Below are 22,665 nucleotides of genomic sequence, written 5' to 3' on the forward strand. Positions count from 1 at the left end.
AAGGAAGCACCTCAGTCTTCCCTCCAACCCCTTCTGATACAAGCAAGAGGCTTCCATATGCACCCGGCATTGTGGGGGCCGGCCTCAGGCTCAGGGCATCCTCCAGGGCCTTCATGGAGAGGGGATGGAAGGCCCGGCCTGTCTCTCTGTGGCCTTGGCTCTCCCTCAGGCGAGGGCAGGCCTCGCCTTTTGGCCTCTCCGGTGGCCCTGGGGTCATCCCAATAAGAGCCACTCCCCTGACAGCTGTGTGTATCTGCTCGGTGCCGGGCACTGGGCTCTGTTTGTCTTCCCCCATCTGTTCGTCCATCTGTCCATCGGATCACGTGTTTGTGGGGTGTAGTGTTGCTTATATACGTGTCCGTGTTTGTAGCTGTTTTCTTTCTCATGAGTTCCCCAAGTATTATTTTATGCATGTGTGTGTGCACACGTATATGCACACAGATACATGCACACCCGCATGTTCACACCTTGCAGGCACACAAATGTGGCTGTACACACATACACACACGGACCGGTATCAGTGTGGCCGCGTTGTCGGTCCCTGCCTGAGTACACCTGTGTGTCTGCACACACAGCTGTTGGCATATATGGTGCCATGTGATTGGCTCGTGTGCATGCACACATATACATATATGTCTCTGTGCTGTGAGCTACCGACAAAAGCCTCATCTGGTTCCTAATGTTGTCCAGTTTAGAGATGAAACCTCACACATGGACACATGTGCCTTGTCTGGCTTCTCTTCTTTCTCAGTCTCCCTCTCAAAACCTCACCTGTTGAGCTGTGATCAGAGAATACTGAAGCTCTTTCATGTTTCTCCCAGATTCTTCCCCCTGGCTGATCAGATGGGAGTAGCTAGGTTTCTTTAGTGCCCCGTCCCCCTATTCTGCACCTCGAAGTGTCCTAGGAGCCCCCTGAAATCAGGAAGAGAGCTGCCCAGGGGAACTGGGAGGTGAGATGAGGACAGGCCCAATGAGAGCTCTTTTATTGGGCAGGTATGTGAGCCAGCAGAAGGATTTCTTTCTGAGTTTCTGTCTTTAGAGATGTCCTCACCTAGCAAATGAAGCTGCTGGGACCTGCCACATTGTCCTCCCCTCCAAATTAAACCCAGCTTCATGCTCCTCAAACCCAACCCCCCCATTTGGGGAAAGCAGACTTTCTACAGAAAGTCCCCCCTAGAGATGGCATCCTCAAAGCCCTGAGAGTTTCCAGACAAGGGTGCTACCCGGGGGAGGTGGGGAAGGGTGTCAGACCTGCTGGGGTTTGTGACTCCTCTTCTGTGAGTCAGCAGTGGTTGGATCTGGGAAGGACCCAAGACCAGAAAAGCCATCACACTTAGGGGCTGCTACTGTCTGAATAACCCACTTAACAAATTCATGTTTTCTTTTCTGATTCACTATTTGAAACGTTCAGAGACCTTTGGTAAGTCTGTTTGATCAAGCAAGTTAAACAGCTAACGTCCTTCCTGACCCCAGAACTAATGACCACCCTAACAGCTTTAGACACGGCATGTTTACTAACCCCTCTCACCAGGAGCCCTCTCTCCCTCAGAACGACCTGTCCTCGGGGGCACCAAAGGCCAGAACCTCAGAGAAAGGAGAAGGAAGGAGAAAGGAGACTGGGGGTGGCAGCCTTTGGGGGCAAGAAAGGGTGGCCTTTCTATCTCATCCCTGCCCTGGGGAAGAAAGGAGGGAGGGAAGAGTTTCACATCTAAAAATACTAGGAGGAGCTAGGAGTTGGCATTGCTTGGCATGGGTACCACCTGACCAGTACAAACAGAGCCCACTTCCATTTTACCTAATACGATGGCCAGGATGACATCCCTCCCCCATCACCACCACTTCAGCTTATTTGGACCTGTCAGAGATCGCTGTCCCCCAGCAAGGCCTTCAGTGGCCCCCTAGACACTGTCCCACCATGAGAAGAAATAAGTGCGAGAATTTTAGCAGTGAGTCTTTAATTGATGATGACAGTAACACCCATTTTCTGTCATGCTTTGAAAACTTACAGAGTATGATGACTTCTCACGGTGGCCCTGGGAGGTAGACAGTGGCAGTATTATTAGCCCCATTTTACAGATGGGAAAGCTGAGGCTTATAGAAAGGAAGTGACTTGCCCACTGTCCCATGACTAGAACATGTCAGATCCAGGCTCAAATTCAGGTGTCCTGTCTCCAAGGCTTACATCCTTTCTGTCACACCATGCTGCCTCCCACAGTGATCCAGGCCCTAGAGGGAGGAAGGGAGTGGGGATTATCATGGCACCACTCATGAGGGAGAAATTATTTGTGACTGAAGAATGTTGGAGTGAAAAGAACTAGATCTTGGAGTGAAGAGGCCTAGCCACGTACTCTGGCTTTAGGCGAGCCTCAGATTCCTCATCTGTAGAATGAGGGTATTGGACTGGCTATTTCATGACTCTTTCAGCTCTAATAATGTGCAATTGTGTGATGTGTTCAGTCCAGCAAAATGGTGGGAGCTGTCTCTATCCCCCTGCCTACCATTCTGTGATGTGTTCGGTCCAGCAAAATGGTGGGAGCTGTCTCTATCCCCCTGCCTACCATTCCCCAGGCACAGCAGCTAGTCCCACACCCCGAGGAGGGTTTACATTTTAATGGGAGACTCTTGGGCACTGAAAAGTTTTCCAAATACCAAAGAAATAAATCTGTAACAGAGGAATGGGAACTCCTGAGAGTGCATGGCGGGCAGGGAATAGGTCAGCCTGGCTCAAACCCTAGACCAACAATCCCTTGAGGACTTTAGTTAATCTAAAAGGCGAGAGATGAGAGATGTCTGTGAGAGCCTTTTCACTCAAGATTAAAATGCCCTGGAGAGCTGGATTCTAGGCCCAGCCTTGCCACCGACCTGTTGTACGACTTGTATAAATCCTGTCCCTTTCCCTGGGCCTCAGTTTCCCTGTCAGTAAGATGAAGAGGTAGGACCGATTGCTAAGGTTCCTTAGACTTACAGTATTCCTTGAATCTAAAGACCTCTGACCTGATAGCCAAGAGACCCAGGTTCTAACCTCCATTCCTGATGACTGTCTGTGTGACTTCTCTCTGAGCCTCATTTTCCCCATCTGTAAAATAAGGGGAATCTCTGAGGGTACTTCCTGCCCTGACATTATGAGTGTGAGACACTCACTTCCCTCTGCTCTGCCCCTTTTCCTTCCACATCCTCCTGGGAGAGCAGTGCATACACAAAGAAGGCATTGGTACGTGTTCTCTGGTTACTATGGAGACAGGCCCTCTGCTTAACCCGCAGTGCACTGGTCTTCCCCATCCCTCCCCAGGTCCCTGGCAGGTTGGGCCTCAGCTGGTATTGGTGATGGAGAAGAGGCAGAGGCAGGCTGGTCTATCCATCCATCACTGGCATCTGTCCCTTAGGAAGGACAGTCTTTAACGCAGAACTCTGGTCCTTATACCTGATTTTGGTTGATGGATCCTCTCTCTTTGAGGGCAGGCCCCAAACCCGAGCTCCTCCCAGCCCCCTGGTGTCACTCAGCCTCTGATGGAAGAAGAAAGTAAGGGGGAGGATGTCTTGTAGGAGAGCAGCCCCTGTCTCTCTGTCCCCAGCCAAGGCAGGGTAGAATAGGGGGAAAAAAGCAATAGATTTGGCCATGTCAAAAGATTTGGGTTTGCATCACAGCTGTGTGACCTTGCACAAGTCAGTTCTATCTCTGGGCTTCAGTTTCCTCATCTTTCAAATGAGGAGGCCGATCTCCAAGGTGGCTCTCAGTTTTAACAGTTTGTAGGGTTAGGCATGAAACTCCAGTCTCCTTCCTCTCACCCCAAGGACACCTGCCTTTGTCCCCCCAGCTCCCATGGTGGTAGAATAATTGGCTTACTCTTGGGGCGACGGAGCGTAATATTGGAGATCTCCAGAAGAGGCAGGGCTCTGTCCCCTGCTCCCTCCCTCTTTCTCCTCAGCCGCTCTACCCCTGCCTGATATCCCATCTGACTCAACAGAGGTGTCTGTCTCTCAGTTGGCTGGTTTGGTCTCTTCTCCTTTTCCCTTGGGGAGCTAAAAGGAGTCCCCCCAAGACTGTGTCGCTCCCCCTTAATGGGTCTCCAACCCACTTTGTTCCTCTCTCTTCCCCAGACCCTCCCTCTTGCCCGATCCCTCCCCTGCCCCCAGACTGTCCTTGTGAACCCTGCCCCCACCCCTATGTGTAATTCCAAGCCCGAAAGCTAATCCCTGTGCTTCATTAACCTGGAGGGAGGGAGCTCCTGACCCCCCCACCCTCCATCTGTTCCTCATCTAACCAAGTTTCCTAACACCCTTCCCAAGCTGACTCTCTAACCAATGTCCTCACCTCCCCACTTGCCAGTCCCAAGAGAACAATGGGGCCTGATCATGCCTAGGCAGTGGTTCCCTTGTGCCCTCTCTTCTGAAGACAGCCCACCCCCCTTTGCCGGCCGGCAGCTCTCCACCGGTGTCTTGAGTCTGTGGTGGGCGGGAATTAAGGGGTCTGAGGGAGCACATGGGCTGGCCCAGAGAGGGCTGCCACTCCAGTGCCCTCAGGGCATGATGAGGATGGGGAGAGAACGTGGCTCCTGCATCCAAATGGCCAGCCAGGAGCCGGGAAGCGAGCCTTCCTAAGCAGTCCAGCAAAAATCCCCCCTCTGTCCTTCCATGCTGAACAGTTTTCTGAGAGCCTGCTTGAAAAGACGCCACCCTGAGTCAGCAAACCCGGCTTTCAGACCTTAGTTCTCTACTTAGTGGCAGTGTGGCCTTAGTGAAGTCACTTCCCCCTCTGGGACTCGAATTCCCTCATCGATAAAATGGATCATCCCTCTTCCAAGGGAACAGAAGGGGACCTTGGAGGGAAAGAGGCTTCAGCAATACAATTCCATTGTGTGCATCCTTCTTCCCCTCGGGTTTGTTTCCCAGAGTAGGAAAAAGGCAGAGTTGATGGGAGAGACAAAGCACTGACCCACAGGCTTGGCCGCATAGGGCACCCCAGCCCTCCCTCCCTCCCCACTCTCCATTCTTCTGTTAGCCGATGAGGAGTCAGTCTCCTGCAGTAGTGATGGGAGCAGGCAGGTCTGATGGCAGCAGCATCGGGGTGGTTCACACATAGTATAAAGGGCAGAAACAGCTAAGGATTTAGATCTGGGGGCTAGGGTTCAAGTGCCGGCCCAGCTGCTGACCATCCCTGACTTTGGCCAAGTCTCTACAGGCCTTACTCTTCTCCTCTGTAAAATGGGACAGCTAGAGTCAGTGACCTCTACGGTCCTGTTCAGCCCTGTACGCCCAACTTGTGCACTTCCCCAGGGTGGGCATGGGGACATTGTGAGAGACCCCCCAGTCCTTGCCCTCCCAGTTTAGGTAGTTAAGGAGAGATGTGGAGGGAATGCTTCCAGGTGGAGAAACAAGGGCCGGGTTGTGTTGGAATTCAGTTCCATTTTTAACAATCCTATTTGGTCAGCAATTGGTTAAGCGCGTGCTATGTTCCTTGTCCTGAGCGTGGCACTGGCGACTCTCAAAACGAAAAATGCCAGAGGCCCTGCCTGCCAGGAGCGGTCTACAAGGGAAACAAAGGGATGGACGTACAGGAAACAATTTAGGCTCTAGTACTTGTCCCAGGTCACCTGGGTGACCTAGACCTTGGTTTCCTCATCTGTTGAATGATGGGCACCGTGGAAAAAGAAAATAGTGTTGGATTTGGATTTAGGAGACCTGAGTCTGAAGACGGCTTCTGCCCCCCAGTACCTATGCAGTCTTGGGCAAGTCACTCAATCTGAGCCTCGGTTTCCTCATCTGTAAAATGAGTAGGTTGGACTACCCAACCGTCACGGTCCCTTCCAACTCCAAATCTAGAAGCCCATGTCATCCTCTGGCCAGATGATCGCTGAGTCCCCTTTCTGCTCCCAGTCCTGTGAACCTAGGGAAAAACTTGACAAATACACAGATAATGCTGATGCCAGGGAACGTGTTGAGGGCAAAGAAAAGACAGGCAAAATGTCTAGGAAAATTTGAGGAAAGAGAGATTACTAAAAACTGCATGGAGGAGGCAGTAGTAGAGCTGGGTCATAAGGGAAGAGAAAGATTTCAACAGGCAGAGATGAGAGTGTGTACCAGTCCTGGGGACAGCCTGGGCAAACGTGTGGCAGTGGGAGACAGCAGGACAAGATTGAGGAACTTCCAGTTAAGAGAAGGCAGAGGGCAGGGAGGACTAGCATCCCAGTGGATGTAGGCCACAGACTAGGCCTCGGAGGCTGGGTAGATTTTCAGTTGCCCAGAGAGAGAAAGAGGCAGGCTGGGCAGCTTCTCACCATTGGCTGTCTTCTCTTCCATGGGGTCCTTTCTCAGCTGGCCGGCCAGATGTTTCTGTTTTTCACTTGACTCTCTTTGCTTCCCTTACAGAAAGTACTCCGATCCGAGGTAAGAGGCTTCCCCACTCACCCACTCACTCACTCACTCACCCACCCACCCACTCACTCACCCACCCACCCACCTGCCCCCCCTCTCTGGCTCCTCCCTCCACACACTCCTCAGCTCCCAGCCTCCTGCCTCCTGTCCAGGGTTCCAGCTTGAGCTAGGGCGGCCTTTAGCTGGCTCCCCCGCCTCCCACGTGCCACGCCCCTCCTCTCCCTTCCCTTCCCCCGGCCTGTCCTCCTGTGTCTGTGCTCTTTTGTCTCTGTTTCAATGTTGGTCTTTGTGTGTCTGGGCTCGCCAAGGCTGGGAATTCCTTCTCAGGTCTTCTGCTAAGTCTGCAGATGACCCAGCCTCATAAAAGGGGTTAAAAGGGGCTGCCCACCCGTGGGTAATGTGGTGTGGGCTATTGGCAGTAACGCTGGTCGTAGAGCCCAAAGATTTGGGTTCAAATTGAGGCTTGGCTATTGACCACCCTCCAGACCTGAAAGAGGGAGCCTTGAAAAAAGAGGGAGTTGAAGTAGCTTATTTTTGAAGTCCTCTCTGGGCCTCATTCCTGTAATGATCTAGTGGCCAGAGAAAGGACAGTTCCCCATCACACACATACACACACACACACACACACACACACACCCTGCACATATACATACACATGCATACGCATATGTACACACAACACATATACATATATGCACGTGTGCATACACATACATATAGACATACAACACACATGCACGCACACACACATGACAAGTCCCTTCTCTCTAGGTTTCAGTTTTACCCATTCAGAAAATAAGGGGTGTCTACGAGCTGCTCCCTAAAGCTCTCTGAGTCTCCCCCAACCATGAGTCACCGTTCTGGGCATCAGTCCCAAATGGTCAAGCAAACTGTCCATAGCTTCAAAGGCCGCTTATGCGTGTACTCCCGATTCCCCCACAGAGATGGCGTGGCCTTTGAGTAGAGAAGGGCAGGCGCTGAATATAGCTGTAGCTCCTCTGTTCTTCCCCCACACATTCATCCACACGCACAGTCTGTCCTCAGCCTTAGGGAGAAAACAGAGCTGAGCTGTGCCATCCCTTGGGGAATGCAATGATGAGACCAGGAGGAGTGGATTCGAAGTCACCCAGGCAGACCAGAATGCGGTGACTTATCCCACCTATGGCCCTCAGACCCAGCCCAGAACCAGCTGAGTCCTGAAAACCCTTCCTTAATGGGGGAAGGTGCATGAGCTGTGGCCTCCTGGAAAGAGCCCCGGGTTTGGAGTCAGGGAACATGGGTTTGAATCTTGTTTTTTTAATTCATTTTAATTCATTAAACAAGTAAGCCAGGGCTCCCTGGAAGAAAATGAAACCATTTCTGAAGCCCAGGGCCTAAAATTTAACTTTCTGGACTTCTGTAAAATGAGGAAGTTCTCCGGAGTTCTGTGACCCTGGTCTGGGCGCTCAGACTTAGTCCTGAAGGGCAGAACCGTGTGCCTGTGGACGTGGAGGCAGGGGCAGAGCTCTCTAGGGCAGGTATGCAGGGGGAGAGGGCAGAGGGACAGGTTCTGGGTTCTCAAGCTTCTCAAGAAGGAAGTTAGGAGAATGGGCAGCGTCAGTGGGTGCAAGGTAAAAATCTCCAACGGAGCGACCTGAATTGAGACCAGAGGTGAGATGGGCCCCTTCTTCCACCTGGCCTCAAGCACTCAAGCCTCCGAGAATGGCAGACCAGAGACCAGTCCCGGATCTTTCACTGCTCTGCTCTGCAGCCCTGGGCTAGGCTCCTCCCATCTCTGAGCCTCAGTTTCTCCTTCTGGAGGTAAAGGTGCTTTGAAAAGTCTGAAGCACTATAGAAGTATAAGGTGTCCAGACCCAAACTCCTTAGCCCATGTCTCCACCAGCTGCAGCAAGCCTCTGTCTGTAATAAATGCCCGTCAGTCTGAGATCTAGGAACTGAAGCGGCAGGCTGTCGTGGAATGAATGTGAGGTCCCTGCCCGGTTTAACACAGGTCCTTCCCATCCGTGGCCTCAGCAGGGCAGAACAATTAATTAACAAGTCCTTAGGATGGGATTTCATTCATTTCAATAAAACATTTATTAAGCACGTACTTGTACCAGACTGTGCAAAGCTTAGCAGTCTCTTGGACAGTCCAAGGAGCTCACAGTCTAGTGAGGAATGAGAGCAGATGTAGATAACTAATATACAAGTACGTTAGGGCTAGAGCGCTACACTGTAGCAGGTTGGAGAAGAAGGTGGCCATTTCAGTTGGGGTTTAAATTGAACAGAACCAAAAAAGGACATTTCAGCCATCAGGGCTTCTGAACCAAGTTACAGAGGCAGGAGAGCAGAGAGGGCGGCCTGGCTGGAGCAGCAGAGCATCCCCAAGTTCTGGGGAGCTTGAGTGCAGACAGAAGATATCGCCCAGACCTGTGTACAAGGAAGGCCAATTTGGCCGTGCACTGAAGGGTGGATCAGAATGAGCTGAGAGCGGAGACTGGCTGGAGTCTGTTGGCATAGTCGAGTTGGGTAACAATGAGGATCCATCCTAGAGTCGGACCAGTGGGTCTGCTAGGTCCTGCAGATTTGGTAAGGAGTCAGAGACAGCCTTAAGGCTCCAAACCTGAGAAACTAGATGAATTCAAACACATTAGGTCCTCCTAGGCTTTCACCACACTCCCTGTAAGAAAGCCCGGATCTAGGCTCAGTGAAATGCTGAAACGTGGCCCCACCACCCTTCCTTAGGTACAGCCCAGTGAGCCTGCTCACAGTAAGATGTGATGCGTACGCTCTCCAAGAGGCTAGCAACGCTACCTGCATTTTTAAGAGCCTGAGGAGAACATGCCTTTATCCCCAAAGACGTAAGCAGCCAATGGTGCGGTTTCACACATTTGTGTTCCTTGAATGAGAGATATTTGGGGGCAGGAGGAACCTTCCCAGTGCCTTCAGCAGCTGCCCAATTAACTCTCTTGTCAGGCCAGCCCCTTCTTACAGATATATAGATATATATATATTATTTTTTTTTAATTTTCTCTTGGGTGCCTTCTAAATGAAGGTGTGTGACATTCAAACACACTTGTGGAAATTCATGCACATTTTCATTGACTCCTTCCTAGGCACAGGTGGATTTAATTAGGGTCTATGAAATTCAACACATTTGTTTAAATTCAGACCCATGGGTGGCATGGCCTCCTCCAGGGTAGACCAATATCAAACAAATAAGTGATTCACCTTGAAAATAGACACAGATATAAAATTTGCTGTATGTTTGTCCTTGCTCTGGAAATTAGCCATTGTGGGCCAGCATCAGCTGATGCAGGAGCACAGAACCCAAACCAGGCTGCCTGTACTTTTTGGAGAGAGCTTCTTGAGGCCTTCTGGGAGCCAGTATGAATGAGCCACCCCCCACCCTCCATCCTAGATCAACTCACTGCTGTCCCGAGGGGCCCCTGCTGCCCAGTCTAGGCCCCTGGCCCGTCAGCATCTGTGTGGGCTAAACGGCCGTTCGGTGCCACTCCCCACTTACCTTATATCTGCTGAGTACTCCCCCTGCTGCTCCCTTCCCCTCTGCAGAGAGCTGAGAGGACAGGCCTCAGGTGCCTGCCCTGGGCGTCTTCAGATCAGGCTAGGGAGACAGGGCTCCTCCACAGCGAAGTACAGCAGGGGAAATAAGACAGTAAATACAACAGACCTCCTGTGTGCAGACCATCGCTAGGTTAAGCACCTGCTGTGTGCAGAACTGGGCACTGAGAGTGATACAAAGGTTTGTTGGGACATAGTCCCTGCCTTCAAGGAGCTTATAGTCTGGTAGAGGAATAAAATTCCTCCCCTCCCCAAAACATATCACTGAATCATCAAGCATGGCTTAAGTGCCTGCTGGTTGCCAGGAACCCAGCTAGATGGGGCGGGGGGGGGGGGGGACGGTACAGACTCAAAGACTAAAACAGTCCCTCCTCCCAAGGACCTTGTATTCTAAAAGGGAAAACAACAGAGTCTAAATTCAAACAGAATAAGTATAAAGAGAATCAGTTAAAGAGAGGGTACTGTAGTGTGCAGTGGTCCCATTCTAAAGTTCCTAGAATTGCTCTCTGTGACCTTGGTGAATCAGTTCAGCTGGGTGAGCCTCAGTCTTCTCATCTCTAAAACTCCTCGTGCTCAGCCCAACGTTGACCTCCCCAGAAGGAAGGCCGAGGGATGTTTCGCAGCCCTCCAGTCTAGTACAGTCTTAGTCGTGTGGTCAGACTTCTTTGATGAGTATATTAGAGAGGTACGAAAGAAGATATTGCAGAAGATGAGGTTCGGGGGACTGTGGTAGCTGACGGGAGGATCAGGGAGCGGGGTGTGATCCTGTGCTAGGTGGTACCCAGCCAGGATGCTCGGTTCATACTGGAGGTGTTGAGTCAAGTGCTCGCAGAGGCCTGGGCCAAGCTGAAGGCCAGCCTCAGGGAGGTCCAGAGCTGGAGTGGCCCCCAGCCCTGGGTACTGACTCCCTCTGGTCCTTCTCTTCCCACCCCATCCCCCACCCTCCCCCAGGTGCCCTGCAGATCGAGAGCAGCGAGGAGACGGACCAAGGAAAATATGAGTGTGTGGCCAGCAACAGCGCGGGAGTGCGCTACTCGTCCCCCGCTAACCTTTACGTGAGAGGTAGGGAGCGCGTCGTCCCGAAACTCAGGGCACAGTCTCTTCCCCGCCCCCCTCACCCTGTACCCTCCGGGTTCTCCCCGGCTCCCGCAGACCCGAGCAAGAGATCTGGGATTCGGGGCTGGGGATGGAAAGTAGCAGAGAGGCAGGTGATAGGTAGCAGGGCAGGCTGATGATGCTGGGAAAGCTGAGCACCAGGAAGGGGGGGGGACACACAGTCAAGACCCTCAGACAGAGCCTCCCTGCGCAGTAGCTTCCTCCTCCGGAAAGTGACTGGGTGGTATTGGGGCTTCTCTAAGAGCCCTTCCCACCAGCCGGCTCTAGTCCCAGCCATGCCCGGCCACTCCCCCAGTGACCTTCACCTGTCTGGGCCTCGGCATCCCTAGTCAAGCTCCAGCTCTTACTGACGAGGTACCAATAGACAGAAGAACTGGGTTCTAGTTTGACCTCTGCTGCCAGCTCTGACCCTTGGCAAGATCCACTTGTCCCCCAGGTGGGAATCCCTGAAGGTACTAGGGCTGCGGGGGATCACTTAGCTAGACCAGCAGACTCAGCAGGTCATGAAGGGGGAGAGGGCACGGGGCATAGTGAGCTCTTCTTAAACCAGAGCCAGAAAACTTAGCCATCCCCTGGATGAGAGAGAGCTGCCCCTCGCCCAGCCCAGCCCAGCAGGAGGGACTCTGGGAGGGAAGCCAGGAGCTTGGCAGGGGTCAGGGTGGGAGTGATCCGTCTTGGGCCTGCGGGCCAGGGGGAGCCCGCAGGTCTCCACCCCCTCCCCACCGTGCTCCTTAGTCAGCTTCCCATGGTGTATTGTGCTGCAAGCTCTCCCCACCCCACCCCCCTCTGTCTGGGCTGGCTTTGCTTTCTGGGCCTCCCCTCCTCCCCCTCCAACCCTGTCCACTCCCACCCTGGGCCCCAGGAAAACCCCTGCCAGGGGGAGATGAGACTCCCTCCCCAGTTAGCTGGGAGTCGGGGTTAGGTCTAGCAGAGAGCATGAAGGAGCCCCTGGCCTTGGAAGCTGATTCTCCCCCCACCCCACTGCTGCTCCAAGAACTAGACCCAGATACAGGCGTTGGCTTCCCTTCTAGCTGAGCCTACTGTCTGGAGTGGGGGAGGGAAGAAAAAGACTGAGACTCAGTTATACTAAGGCACCAATGACCAAGTAATAGCTTAATGTGTGCCCACCTGTCCAGAATCTGTACTTTCACCTCTTGGTAAAATCTTCATCTTACTAAAAGGAAGCTGTAATGGTGGCGTTTCAGGTGTCATAAGGATGGAAGGGAAATAACTTTGAAACCATGCCTACCCGGCCTACCTGTGCCTAAACCCAGCCCTGTCCCTGGCCTTTTGTTTTCCTATTAGCTGTTACCCAGAGAACCCCAGGAAAGTTTAAAGAGGCCCTACCTGTCCACAATCTGTCCTGGCTCTGTGTGCCCCTTTCTAGTGGCCAGAGGCCCTGCCCAGCCCCAGGCTTCCCTCCGTGGCTTATGTCCTCTTCCCTCTCTCTGACTCCTGAAGTCTTACGTTCAGACCCTTGTTAATCCCCTTAGGGGTCTTGATGCTTTCTTAAAAAGAAATTACTTCTCGCCCAGCCCTCCTGTATCAGGGCCATGGCATCTTGGAGGGCTTCCCTGGGGCCAGTCTACATACCCAGGTTTGGACTATGATGCCAGGCTGGCTCTGGTTCCTATAAATGCCCTGGGAGATGGAGAATGATCAAGCGGTAGTTAGATTTGGAGGAATGCCGAGCCATCCTTTTTTTAAAAAAAATCCACCAATGTTCCCCTCCTCTCTCTGTGTGCCCAATGATAGTAGGGTAGAAAGCAGGGCAGAGGCAGCTTCTTATAACCTAGTAAAGAACCTAGGCTGTTGACTAGCTCTGGGTTCAAATCCTGGCATTACCCTGACTTGTTATGAGACGCTGAACAAGTCTCTGCCTTCTCTGAGCCTCAGTTTCCCCAAATGTAAAACAAGAGAGTTAGATGCCCCAGTGGAATTCTGAGATTCCATAATCCTCTACAGTGAGAGAATGAGGGTATCAGATCCCCTCTGCTCCAAAGAATCTGAAATCCAGGGACCTAGGTTTGACTCTCGGGTCTCTCACTGAACTGAGCGAGCTGGGCAGAGCAGCCTTTAAAAGTCCCTTCCCAGTGCTGTGATAAACTGATAAATTGAGAAGGAATCTCCTCCCCACCACCTGCCTCCAAAAGCCTCCTTCCAAGACTATAAACAAAAATAACCTTCCCTCTCCCCCCAGTCACACCACAGTCTCCTCTCTCTCCCATCCCCTCCATGGTGGCCAGTGAGGGTAAGGGGGCCTAGGCAAGTGAAGGGAGAAGGGGAATTTGGGTAGCTCCAAAGCTTTGGATCTAACCAAACGAAGCCTCCCTCCCAAGACACCTAAAATAGCCACCAAGGTACCCATGGCGAGTTTCCCCCATGCTCAGCAGTGGCTGCTGGGCAACCCTCCCTAACCTTCTGTCTCTTTCTATAAATGCTTGGGTGAAGCTTTGTAAGTTCTGAGGTCTCCAGAGACTGCCCCACCACCCTCCCAGACAAGCAGTAGCCCCAGCAGGCAGGCAGGGGGTAGAGGGGTGGGCTGGGAATTGGGGGGGGGGAGCGGTCAGTGGAGTGGGCAGGGGAGGGATGCCGGGTGGAGTGGGTGGGTGGGGGTGGCCAAGGGGAGGCATTGGACCTCCAGGGCCTTGTCTTCTCAGTTCCCCAAGGTGCCCCGTTGACTCCTCCCCCTCTGGGGACCAGGGGCAGGGGAGGCGGGGGCTAGTGGTGGCAGCTAACTCCTGTCGCCTTCCCAGGCCTAGGCCTGGAGCTCGGACACTTGAAAATGTCAAAAGACAAAACCACCAAGGTAGAGATAGAGTCGGTGTCAGGGGCAAATCGCAGAAGCTGTTTGGCTTTTTTTTACTTTGGAAGTTTTTTTATTTTGTTTTCGAGAACAAGCAAAGAACGGTTGCAGCTAACAGCCTTGGGAAGGCCTCTTTTACTCTCTCTGTGTTTCCCCTTATTTTTTCTCTTCTCCTCATGTCATTGTGTTCCGCATCAAACCCCCTTAACATCCCTCAGAGCTACGAGAAGGTTGGTGTGTTTTTTTCTTTTTTACGTTCTCTACCCACATTTTTACATTCTTAAGACAAACAAACAAACAAACCAAAAATCAATCAATCAATCAATCAATTAAAAAAATTTAAATAAGAGCGAAAAAGCAAGAGAAAATGTTTCCGATGCGCCCGGCCCGCCGGGCGGGTCACTACCCGCGACGCCCTGCATTGTGAGCGCCTTTCTGCATCCCGTTGGTAATGTCGTTGCTGAATTTTTGCACTCTACGTCGTCATGGTAACTTGGCGTTTGGGCCACTGGGCCTGATGCATGATGGGAGAATGTCACTCTCTTCTCTGCATGCCACTTCCGTTGATTTGATCCGTTGGGTTCAAGACGCCTTCTGAGTGTGTGATCTATTCCGTTCCTTTATTTCTTCTGTTCTGTCGGTTTTCTTTTGTGTTGGTTTTTTTTTAAACCAAATTTTTACTTTGTTTCGTTTTACCCCCTAAAGAATATTCTGTCTTTTGTTCAGTTTTGTCCCCTTTTCTTTGCTTTTGTTTCCTGGTTGCGCTGTGTGGGTGTTATTTTCCAGCAAGTTGCGCAGAAAGCCAGTGTTCCTGCCTCCAGCCTGACCTGACCCCTTGCCCCCCAAGGGGTAACGGAACCACACAGGAAAGGGGTTACCCAGCTGGAATGCCTGCCCAAAAATGGGGTGCAGGAGCGCTGGAGAGCGGCTCCTGGGGTTGGGAGGATGGAGAGAGCCTGGGCTGGGGGCCGGGCCCAGTCTCTCGGTGGCGTGTCCCTGGAAGCTACCCTGCCTCTTCCCAGAGTGGGAACCTCAGCCCAGAGCAGTTCCCTTTTCTCATTCTGAGCTCTTCTCTGCTGCAGGAACCCTCAGCTCTTAGTCAGTCGGTCAATGCACAAGCATTTTACCAAGTGCCTACTTTGTGCCCAGTACTGCTCAGTCATACTGGCACCCTTTTGGGGGAGCAGCATTGACCGAGTTCCCCCTGCATGCAGCATACACAGTTGTAAATATAGGCTGATCCGTCCAGTGCAGGTGATGGAAAGAGCGCCTGGCTTCGTATTTCAGCTCTGCTACAACCGTGAGCAAATCACTTCACCACTCTGGGCCTCAGTCCCTTATCTGTCAGATGAGGGGCTTGGACCAGATGGCCTCCAGAGTCTCTTCCAGCATTAATTCTATGTCCTTTCTCTTTCCTCCTCCTCAAAATGAGTTGGGTGGGTCATATTGTCCTGAAGGGACCTTTCAGGTCTAAGATTCCATAATCATCATCATTTCAATGGGAGTACATCAGTCCCATTACTGCAATGCTTCCTGGTTCACAAAGCACTTTCCCTCCCCAAGTATCATTATCACAGTTTGACAGATGGAGAAACTGAGGCTCAGGCAGATGAAGTGACTTTCACAATTAGGATCCCCTGATTTGCCTGTCCAGTGTTAGAATAAATATGACATGAGACACAGTGAAATTGTGAAAGGCATGCTTTCTCTTGGCCTGTTTCCCAGTGAATGACACATATTATAACATCAAATGAGTCTAATTAGTATAGGGATGTACTGTAATGTAGGTGAAGCTAGTCGAGCCTGCCTGGGCCCTGGCCCCATTGAGAGAACAGCACCTGGCCAGCCTGGGGGCTGGGCTGACAGGAACATCAGGTGACCACAGTTTCTCTCTCAGGCTTGAAACGTCATAAAGCCTTCTCCCCACAACTGCCCTGGGATGGAGCTAGATGTGGGCGAGTGCCCTGCCCCAGAGGTGGCCATCACTGTGCCTAGCAGCCGCCATGTGCTGCTCTGGGGGGTACTCAGATGAGAACATCACAGAGGTATAGCTGGAAGGCACCCGAGGGGTCATCTGGTCCAGCCCCCACTTTTTACAGGGGAAGGGAGTGCGGCCCAGGAAAGTCCAGTGATTGGCCTAAAGGTCACACAGGCAGTAAGAAGCAACCTCTGCATTTGAACCCAAATGCTCTGGCTCGAAATCTAGTGCTGTCTTTACTGTGCCTCACTGCCTTCAGGACAGCTCTTCCCTTCTCAAGAAATACTGGGGAAAGCTGTCTTCCTGTCCGTGGAGTCTGGGGACCTAGGGCTCCCCGAAGAGCCCAGGGAGCAGTCCATTGTGTTGATGCCATGGTGACCCAACCTGGGTCCAAAGTCCTCCCCGATCCTTACTACCTGTGTGGCCCTGGAAGCGTCCTATCACCATCCTGGGCTTCCTTTTCCTCCTCTGTAACAGGAATGACAAGATGGAATGATCTCCAAGGGCCCTCCCAGCCCTAAATTCAATGCTCCTTTAATTCTCCAAGTTGGGATAAGGGGATAGAGATCCTGAATTCCTCCCCTTCCACGCTCTGAGCTGAGGCTTCTCCTCTAAGTAAATGGGAAAGCAGGCAAGCCAATGGGGATTGTGTCCATTCGTGGGGACTCTGGTAGAGTGAGTGGGGCTGACTGCTGGTCCCTCCCTGGCTCTCAGCCCTAGGGGGCAGCATTTCTTTCCACAAAGTGGCCTGGGAAGAGGTCAAGCCACACCTAGGGCAGTTACTTTCCGAGTGTCCTTGGTTTGAGCACCAGGTGATTCTTGAGAAATCCAAGGGCAGTTATGACATTCTCTCTTCCTCTCTTCTCTCTCTCTCTCTCTCTCTCTCTCTCTCTCTCTCTCTCTCTCTCTCTCTCTCTCTCTCTTCTCTCTCTCTCTCTCTCTCTCCCTCCCTCCCTCCCTCCCTCTCTCCTCTCTCTCTCTCTCTCTCTCTCTCTCTCTCTCTCTCTCTCTCTCTCTCTCTCCCTCTCTCCCTCTCTCCCTCTCCTCCCCCCTTTTCTCCTCTCTATCCAACACCAAGATGCAGAGATTTTCACACCACAGTCCCTACCTTCCCCATCCTTTCTGCCTTATACCCCACACCTTTCCCATTGGACATCAGAGCGTCCTTGAGAAGTTACCAAAGTCCCACCTTGGTTGGTTTCATATTACCTGTGACTTCATATTTGGGCATACCAACCAGGCTTGTGAGCCCATGACAAAGTCTGCCACCATCCCTGCTCTGCCTTGCACTGAAGAGAGGGCAGGCTCCGATGGGTTTTGCCCTGTTTCCACTCCTTCCCCCCTCCTAGGCCTAAGATGAAGTGAGGCCCCATATGGAGAATGGACAGGAAAGCCTCCCCTTCAGCTGTAGGACTCCTGGCTTGTTAGGACTCAGCAGTAATCAAAGGGGACTGGGAGCTGCTGCCTTCTTCTGATGCTGCCAGGATGCCCATCAGACTGGATTAGATTTTCACAGAATCACAGAATTTGAGAGTTGGAAGGCACCTCAGTGGCTATCTCATCTAACCCATACATTTTCTTGGAACCTGGCCCTGGGTGAGGTGCTGAAGACAGGCAAGGGAAATCTCCCATCTAGCTTTCTGACACACACACACACACACACACACACACACACACTTGATTACTCATCACTTTGCCAAATGTCATTTTAGCTTCTACTAAGTCCCTTGGTCCCAGAGGCCAGTCTCTGGTGGAGCGCCCTGGGGCTCAGTCTGGGCCTTGTGCTATTCTTCATCATTTTATCAATGACTTGGATGAAGGAGCAGCTGATGTGCTTATCAAATCTTCAGATGACACAAAGCTAGGAAGGGTGGCTGACGTATTGGATGACAGAGCCAAGAGACAAGGAGATAGAACACTGGGCTGAATCTAATTAGATGAAATTGAATAGGGATAAATGGGTTTGGGGTTTTTTTGTGGGGTTTTTTCAACTGTCCAAGCACAGGAAGAGGGAAGGCAGGACTTGGATGGCAGATAGAAGGCCCTGAGGGTTTTAAGTGACTGAGTCATCAAGGTGACGTGGCAGCCAGGGAGGCTTCTGGGATGGAGAGAGCCCTGGTGTTCCAGAGCAAGCCCCGCCACAGCCCTTTTCCAACCCTGTCTGAAGGGTCATGCTCAATTCTGGGCCCATGTCCTTAAGAAGTGATGATGCCAGCAGACTGACGCGTTTCCAGAGGAGGGTGACGGGATTAGAGAAGGGACTGGTGCTCTCATCCTAAGAGGGGACAGAGGACGTCTGGCCTGGGGAAGGGACAGTGTATTAAGGAGAGCACAACAGCTCTGTCTTCGAGCATTTAAAAAGTTGGCCTGAGAAAGAGGGATGAGACTTAATGTGCAGAAAGAAGTAGGGCCAAGTGAGAGAAGGAGGACACAACAGAGTCTGGCTTGATCTAGCACTGTTCCAAAGTGAAACGAGTGTGGGCTGGGTGAGGTAGTGAGGTCCCTGTCACTGGAGGTTCGGGGAAATTGATTGATCACTTGTCACATATTTTATTAGAGGGGATTCTTGCTCAGGTACAGGTTGGAATAGGTGGCCCCCAGAGATTTATTCAAAGTCTGAGATTCTATACCCTTCCTAACTGAGTGGATAATCTCTAGCCTGGGGCTTCCAGGGCTAGGGGATCCAGACCTCCTTCTTCCCTGGCCGGCTGACCCTATCTGGGTACAAGTCAGAAACCCCAAAGTAGTGCTGGCTCCCAGCAAGCATCAGGCTGAGAAAAGGAAGGGGAAATTCTTGGCAGAAATGAGTTGGGGGGATTATAAATGGATTTCACTCATCTTCCCTCTCCCCAGTGCCATAGCAGGGGCATAACATAGTGGAAAGAACATCGGATTCAGAGTCAGAAGGCTTGGCTCCAGGGCCTACGACCTCCATGTATTTGTTCCCTGTGTGACCTAATGTAAGTCACTTTCCCAAGTCCTTTCTAACTCCAGAAACCTGTGATTCTGTAACTTGGATCTGTGACTCTGTTGTGGCATTGGAGGAGTGACTAGGGCATGAGCTAGGCCTTGAAGGAAGGTGAAGATTCCAGTAGGTGGAAGGGGGGATTAGGGTAGGGCTCTTGAACCTCCTTACTGTCTTGTACCCCTTGGCTAGTGTGACAAAGCCGAGGGCCCCCGTTCTTGGAATTATATTGTTAAATAATTGAAGGAAATGCTAAATTTCAGTAAGAAGTTAGTGCAAATAAAGTTGTAATTTTTCACTATCCAAGTTCATGGACACCCCTCTCCCGAAGTCTATCCATGGACCTCAGGATAAGAACCCTTAGATGGAGTAGTTGAAAGAGCTCCAAATATGGCACTCTGAGACCTGGGTTCAATTTCTAGCTGTATGTCTTTGCACAGTTCATGCCTTTTCTCTGAACCTCAGTTTCCCCATCTGTGAAATGAATAGATTTGAGTAAATTTTTTTTTATAGTCTTTTCCAGTTTTACGTGTTTCTTCTAGCATCACATATGTAGGAATAGTAAAGACACCGAGCCACTGGGAGCTGAGAGAATTTGTAGGGAGGTGGGAGAGGGTGGGGACAAGGGGACCCTCCACAACTGGAGGGTTTTAAATGTCAGGAGTGAAGAACAAGGAGAAGTAAGAGAAGGAGAAGGCCTTGAATATTGGCAGAAATTTAGACCAGATACAGAAAGAAAGGGGCAGCTAAAGTGGTGCAGTGGATAAACACCAGGCTTGGAGTAGAAAGACCTGTGTTCAAATCTGGCCTGAGACGCTTACTAGCTGGTTGACCCTGGGCAAGTCACTTCACCCTGTTTGCCTCAGTTTCTCCATCGTAAAATGATCTAGAGAAGGAAATGGCAAAACAGCCCAGTGTCTCTGCCAAGAAAACCCCAACTGGGGTCACAGAGAGTCAGACATGTCTGAGCAGCAACAGCAGCAGCATAGGTTAGGTGTTCTCCCAATCTTGAGAGACCCATTCAACAGCTGCCTCATCCTAACAGCCCTCAAAAGCGGACCCCAGGGTCGAAAGAGTTAATTAAGAGCAGCTTTAGGCAATCTCTGCTGTTAGACACAAAATCCAGACATTTCTCAGAGAAAACTCTTGGGTTCAGATGACATTACTGAGTATAATGAGCTTAAGATATTAAAGCCATTACTCCCTGCCCCCATCCCCCCCCCCCCGATCATCTCATCCCTGGTGCCCAGCGAGTAGAACGGGGAGTTCTTGACCTTTCAGTTAAAAATGACTCCTGTTGGGCCCTGGAGTTCAGAACCCACAGATGGTGTGGTAGGGAAGGATCTACAGCCATTCTCCTCCATCCCAGAAAATTGCTGAAACCTTCTGGGTCCTCACCCCCTGGATACCCCTAACCTTTCTCCCACCTCCCCGGCTCTCATCCGAGGCGTGCGGGTCCAGAGCCAGGGAGAGGGTCAGGGGGTAGAGAGCTAGCACACTCTCTCTCTGTCTCTGCCTCTCTCTCTCTCTCTCTCTTTCTCTCTTCTCCCTTTCCCTCCCTCTCTGCTTCTCTTGTCTTCTCACATCTCAGTGTCTTATCTCTGCCTCTGCTCCAACCTTGGACACCCCCAGCCCCAGCTGTCTCTCTGTGGGATTTCTCAAGAACACAGACCATGCCCAAGGCTCCCACAGGAACACTGCGCTCTACTGACTTAGGACTCTCTTGCCTGCCTGTATCTCATTCCTTGCACTGCTGTTCTCTCTGTTTTCATGGGGGGAGGGGAGGGAATTAGATTACACCTTGTCAGAATTGAAGTGGAATCCCCCCCCAGATGCCCACATCTGATCTTCAGCAGAGCGGGAGTGAGGTGGATTAGAATTCAATTAGGATTGAGATTCATTGGATCTCTATCTTGTTTTTAAAAAAAATTATAAAAAAAACAACCAGCAAACAAAGGGAGGACATTTCCAGTGCTGGGAACTCCCAAAGCAATAAGGACTTTAAAAGCCACCACCCAGGGGCAGGTTAAAAGGCATCTGCTGCCACATCCCCCTCGACCCAGTCGCTGATGTGTCTGGATCCATTGTTCTGACTTTGAATCTGGGTGGGAGATAGCCAGGGGAGTGTGGTGGGCTAGAGGACAAGTAGAAAAATAAGGGACGGGGTCGGGGGGCAAGGGGCTGGGAGGGCCAACAGGATCCCGCTCTGGGGACAAGGTCGGGAGAGAGGTACAAAGTCAGAACACTGGGTCCCGATCTCAGATGTGGGCCTGAGAAAGGGCAGGGCCTGGAAATGGGCAGTGGGGGCCATCCTCGCCCCCACAGCCCAACCCCGACAGGTGTAATCTAAGCTTCACTAATACTCTAGAGGCTGTTCATAACTTTGTGTCCATGCTCCTTCCCCCATCCTCATTTTGGAGTCAGAAGGAGCCGTTCCTCTCTCCCCAAAATGGCCAGTACTGTCCGCCTTCTCACCCCTTGGAGCAGTGGCTTGCTGAATGTTGAGATGTTAACACTGATTTCGTTCCTAGTGCTTCAACCAAATCACTTCACCTTTTGATTTCTCCCTTCTCCCCTCCCCAAACCCTCACCCCTCTTCCCTTCCCCCCTCCCCTGGCCCCCTTTTGGTCTGGTTTGGTTTCCTCGCTCTTTCTTTTTTTGGGGGGGGGTCTCTTCCTATTGCTTTGACCGGTTTTGAGTTGGTTTTCATGTGAATCGGGGTTTGAAGCGGCAGGTTCTCTCACCACCACCTCCTCCCCCTTTCCGGCCCACCTCCTGCCCTCCTTCACCCCAGTGGGTTCCCCCACCGGGACGCTGGCTAATGGGTGAAGGATTGGAAAAGCCGGAGCCAGCCGGATCCCTCCCCCGGGAGCATGCTGAGGACAGAGGCTGGTGTTGCCAAATTAACCCGCCTGGACCCTCCAGTCAGGTCGGTAACCGTGGGTGTGGTTCCCGCGGGACCCTCTCAGCCTCGTGGGCCTCACACCTGCCTTCCTCTCTAACCCACACCTCAATTTCTGCAGCTGGGGGCAGTGACGTTGGGTGGGTCAGTGATGGGTTGAGCCTAGACTTGGCAGAACACAGCCTCGGCCACCCCACCACCACCCATTTCCTGGGACCCCACCATTGGCTCAGTGACCTCCACCCAGATATCCTCTTGGTGCAAGGGATTAAGGGTCATCTTTGGATGCTGCAAGCTAACCAGGTCTCAGAGTGGTCCCCAGAAGAGCAAAAGGACATCTAAGAAGGAATGCCCACCTCATGCATGAGTCAGGGACACATTCCAGTTACACTCGGTGAAGCCCGATGGAGCCAAGCACCTACTGTGTGTAAAACCTGTGTTGGGCACCGGGCGATTGCGCCGGGTTTAACACATCTCTTCCTGAACTGGCGGTCTATTCTTTAGTCCTGGCTTTGTTCACGTTGAGCTGAGGGCCCTTCAGAATGGCCACTCATTATGATTATTTATTTCAGTTATGGTTATTTATTGAAGGTTTATGCCCAGCCAGCTTCCAGAAGCCTTTCAGGTTTCTGGACTTTTAAGTGTGGCTTAAGATACAATGAAATGCATCTGGAGAGAAAGCTGAGTAGAGTCCATCAGGCAAAAAGAGATGAGCCATGCTCGCATGGCAGAGTGGGTCAGCCCTCCAGCTGGAGTCCCAGGGCCTAGGTTCAAATATCAGCCCAGTTGCTCACCACTCCCTCTGCCTCATCTTCTTCATCTATCAGCAACCTTTGGGGCGGGTGGACTAAGTGGTCTCAATTCTTGTCTTCTCCGTTCTGAGTCAGGGAGTCTTAACCCTTTTTGTGTCCTGGATCCCTTTGGCGGTCAGCCTAGAAATACCTGGGGTCCCCTTCTCAAGAGAA

The 22,665-nt window shown here is 51.8% G+C and overlaps 1 protein-coding gene across 12 annotated transcripts in view; it reads left to right on the forward strand.

Annotated features, from left to right (window-relative positions):
* Positions 1-22,665, forward strand: part of PTPRS (protein tyrosine phosphatase receptor type S) — a 225,364-nt gene that overhangs the window by 136,654 nt on the left and 66,045 nt on the right. For 6 of the 12 annotated variants that reach the window (XM_078153987.1, XM_078153985.1, XM_078153983.1 and 3 more), the window contains exons 6-7: positions 6,367-6,384; positions 10,885-10,995. In XM_078153987.1, the coding sequence (XP_078010113.1) occupies positions 6,367-6,384; positions 10,885-10,995 (129 nt within the window). The remainder of the gene's footprint in view (positions 1-6,366; positions 6,385-10,884; positions 10,996-22,665) is intronic. The other 6 variants (XM_078153982.1, XM_078153990.1, XM_078153984.1 and 3 more) reach the window with 1 other exon arrangement.

The sequence above is a fragment of the Phascolarctos cinereus genome, unplaced genomic scaffold, assembly GCF_003287225.1.
Source record: "Phascolarctos cinereus isolate Bilbo 61053 unplaced genomic scaffold, phaCin_HiC Scaffold_4;HRSCAF=312, whole genome shotgun sequence".
Classification (NCBI taxonomy): Eukaryota; Metazoa; Chordata; class Mammalia; order Diprotodontia; family Phascolarctidae; genus Phascolarctos; species Phascolarctos cinereus.